The sequence below is a fragment of the Pestalotiopsis fici genome, assembly GCF_000516985.1.
Source record: "Pestalotiopsis fici W106-1 unplaced genomic scaffold PFICI_Scf_5, whole genome shotgun sequence".
Classification (NCBI taxonomy): domain Eukaryota; kingdom Fungi; phylum Ascomycota; class Sordariomycetes; order Amphisphaeriales; family Sporocadaceae; genus Pestalotiopsis; species Pestalotiopsis fici.
In genome coordinates this window covers 914,794-918,418 of record NW_006917095.1, presented here as the reverse complement: position 1 = coordinate 918,418, position 3,625 = coordinate 914,794, and the positions used below count along the sequence as shown (strand labels likewise).

Sequence of the window (3,625 nt, the reverse complement as noted above, 5' to 3'; positions counted from 1 at the left end):
AAAAAAGAGAGAAAAAGAGAGAAAAAAAAGAGAAAAAAAGAGAGAAAGAGAAGTCATGTACTAATTAATGTCCTAAATTTCCCCATAGACCAAATACCTCTTCTATGGACCCTCAACGGGAGGCGTAATTAAGCCCGTTGCACTGTCATAGGCTCCCTGATCTTCAAAACCCTCGATCAAAAATCTCATCACAATATCGGCAGCTATTTCTGCATCATCGTCGGCATCCATGTCCTCAAGGGCCTTTTTCAATTTCACAGGCTCCCATGATGCACCAAACACCTTGATCGTCTCAGAGTTGACGAACCGGTCAAATTCGAAATGGCCTTGGAAGGTGAGCACACGTCCCTGGTCACAGACACCTTGGACATGGCAATGTTTCGAGCTGCCAATGACCGTCCATGGATGAGGCAACGCTCCAGGGTGGGGTATTTTGACATGATCAGCATGTACAAATTGAAGCTTCAAGGACTTGGGACCTTCAGGCTCTGGCACCCGGCTGGATTCAGCATCTGGAGTAGAAGGCTTCTCGTCTGATGCAAAGTTTTGCGAGACCATAGACGACTTCAAACCCGAACAAAAGTTTTCTGTCAAGCTGATTTCGTGAACTCCGAGCTCCCAACCTTTTGGATCCTTTTCCACCATGACACCAAATTTTCTGAACAAGCTCTGACAGATGAGTTGGTGTCCAAAGCAGCTACCAAACATTTTCACCCGCGGATGATTTTCATATACGTCCAAAACGTATGCATCCAGCTTCCGTATCCATTCCACCTCATCATATGCTGATGCTGCAGAACCCGTAATCAGGACAACATCGAATTTCGACAGACATTCGGGATATTCTCCTCGGACAACGTCAAAATCGGTGGATTGTATGTTGATCATAGGACAGATGCGGGAAGCAGCATCGCTCAAGAGACGGTGAAAGATATCACCATATGTCCCCAGCTTAGCACGTACATTTGGCACTGGTAGATCGGTATTGAACACGGCTATTCGGACAGTTTGCATCGCCATTTTTTCTCGATGATTTCGTTTAGATTGGTGTTACCGTATGAATTGAGAATAAGTAGGTAAAGGGGGAAATTGATTGCCCAACAAGAATCATGCACAGAATATCTAGCTGTAGTTCTATGAAGACTTCTAGGATCGTCCTTCTCTATCTCCCTACCAGGATCTATTCCCGGAATCGTGGTCCGCTATAGTGATCACCCAGTGGGGCACCGTTTCACCGGGATGGTGCCCCTAACTCACAGCTGAACTCTGATAAGACCAGACCGAGGCATTTAAGATACATGTACCGTGGTGGCCGGTTCGTTCATCGGTATATGTTTACCTAGATCTTGTATGCTCGAGACATACGAGGAGTACCGGATAATGTCCAACATTCACCGCATGTAAGCGACTAATAGAAGGACCTCGCCTGTCAGCAAGATTTCTCGCTTTTCGAACCGAATCATTGGTAAAGTACAGAGCTCCATAGCGACGCTTATTGCAAAATAAATTTTGCGCCTGCCTATCTAACTATATACACCCCACACGTAAGCATTTCCTTATTTTAAAAAATATTAGCACACAAAAATTTTTTTAAGCTATAACAACACTTTCCCAATCCCTGTGCAACTATATCAACCACACAAAACCAAGCCATATACACATTTATCCCGTTATACCTTTATTATTTGTCTTTTAATATTACTAAAGCTTTTTATACCTTTTTTTATATATTATATCGATATCCTAAACCCTAGGCATACTTTAGCTTATACCTTTTAAATTTAATTAAGCTAAATTAATTATCGATAACCTTTCGATAATTTGCGCTAAATACCTAAAATTTTATTATTATATATTAGGTAATTATTGCAGTTTTTAATATTAAAATAACTAAATTATACGTATAATAATCCGTATTAGTTATAACGCTTTTAAAATTATATAAATTTAACGGCAAAAATTTAAAAATTTTTTTTATAACCCGTTAAATATATAAAAATAACGCTAAAATTACCGTATAATATATAAAACGTTTATTAAAATATAATAATAATAATATATTTATTTTTTTAAGCAAAATTTAATAAATATTTTTTTATTTTATATATTTTTTTTATTTTTCCGAATTAAATATTTAAAATATATAATATATATTATTTAATATTTATTATATATATAATAATATTTAATTTTTATTTTTTAGTATTTCCTAAATATTTTTTTAAATTTTTAAATATTTATTTTATATTTTTTTATATTTTATTATAACGGTTTACCAATGGAACGTCAGGTAGTAGTTAGTATATTATATATTATTATATAGACTGATTTTTATAAAAGCAAGAATCTAATACGATTATACTGCGCTAATTATATTTAGCTATAGCGTTAGCGTTATAATAGCGGTACGGCACCGCTATATATTATTTATATAAAAAGTTATTATAATTATCTTTTTTTTTTAATAATAGCCGATTTAGCTATTAATCCATTTATACCGTAATTACGGGATTAGCGATGCCGTAATAATAAGGATTTATTTAGCTATTTAATATTATTTTTAATATTAAAATAATAGCTAAGCTTTTAGCGCCTTTTTTTTATTTTTAATTTTTTCTTTAGCTATTATTATATTTTTTTTTAGCTAAAAAAAAACCGCCGTTTTTATATTTTTATATTATTTTTATATTTACGCTTATTTTTTTTTACGCTTATATTTTGCCGCTTTTTTTTTTTTAATTTAACGTTTTTTTTTTAACGCTATAATACCGAAAAATAACCGTTTCCGCCGCGCTAAACGTAAAATTCGCGTTTAAATAAAATTTTTCCGCGCTTTATACTTTTATTTTTTAAATTATATAAAATGCTAACGCATAATAACTAAAAACTTTTTATTAGCCTTTTTAACGGCCGTTAATTTTTTATATTTTTTCGAATCCGTTATAATTTAGCGTTATAAATAATACGCTAAACGCAACCGCTTTTATAAGCAAATAAATTTATTTTTTTATATACGCCGCGCTATTAATTATATTATTCGTCGCTAACGACTATTTTTTAAACCGCTACCGGTATAACCGGTAATATAAACGATATAATTAGCGCTTTATAATAAATCGAGAATTATTAGTAATTCGATTAAAATTAAAATAGCGACGTTATCGTCGACGATAAAGGCCGTCGCATTTACGTTTTTCTTAAGGATATTCGCTTGCGCGTTATTACCGTTTTTTTACGATTCGCCGTAGCTTTTAAAGCTAATAAAAAGGTTTATTATACTAAATATAACTTTATTACCGCTAAAAAAAAAACTAAAAATGCCTATAACACTTACCGTTCGTTTATAAATAGCCGTTTAGCTAATATTCGTATTAATAGCTTTTATTACTTAAGCTTTATTATTATAAATTTTTTATTTATTTTATATTATATTAGCGCGTTATTAACGCTTTATTCGTAAATTTTTAAGCTTTTACAAATTTAGGAAACCGCTTCGTTTATACGCTTAGCTTCCGGCGATACCGGTTATAATAATTAGCTAATAGCTAAAACGGTTTTCCGCAAAAATTATTTATATACCGCAGGTTTTTTTTCCGATAAATAAAAAAAAGCTTATAAAAAATTT

At 32.5% G+C, this 3,625-nt stretch overlaps 1 protein-coding gene across 1 annotated transcript; it reads right to left on the bottom strand.

The window, feature by feature from the left end:
* Positions 1-102: 102 nt before the first annotated feature.
* Positions 103-1,020, bottom strand: PFICI_07591 (uncharacterized protein; the record flags this gene model as incomplete). The annotated part of the gene is made up of 1 exon (XM_007836172.1): positions 103-1,020. The coding sequence occupies one exon, from the start codon at positions 1,018-1,020 to the stop codon at positions 103-105; it is 918 nt and encodes a 305-aa protein (XP_007834363.1).
* Between the last annotated feature and the right edge of the window lie 2,605 nt (positions 1,021-3,625).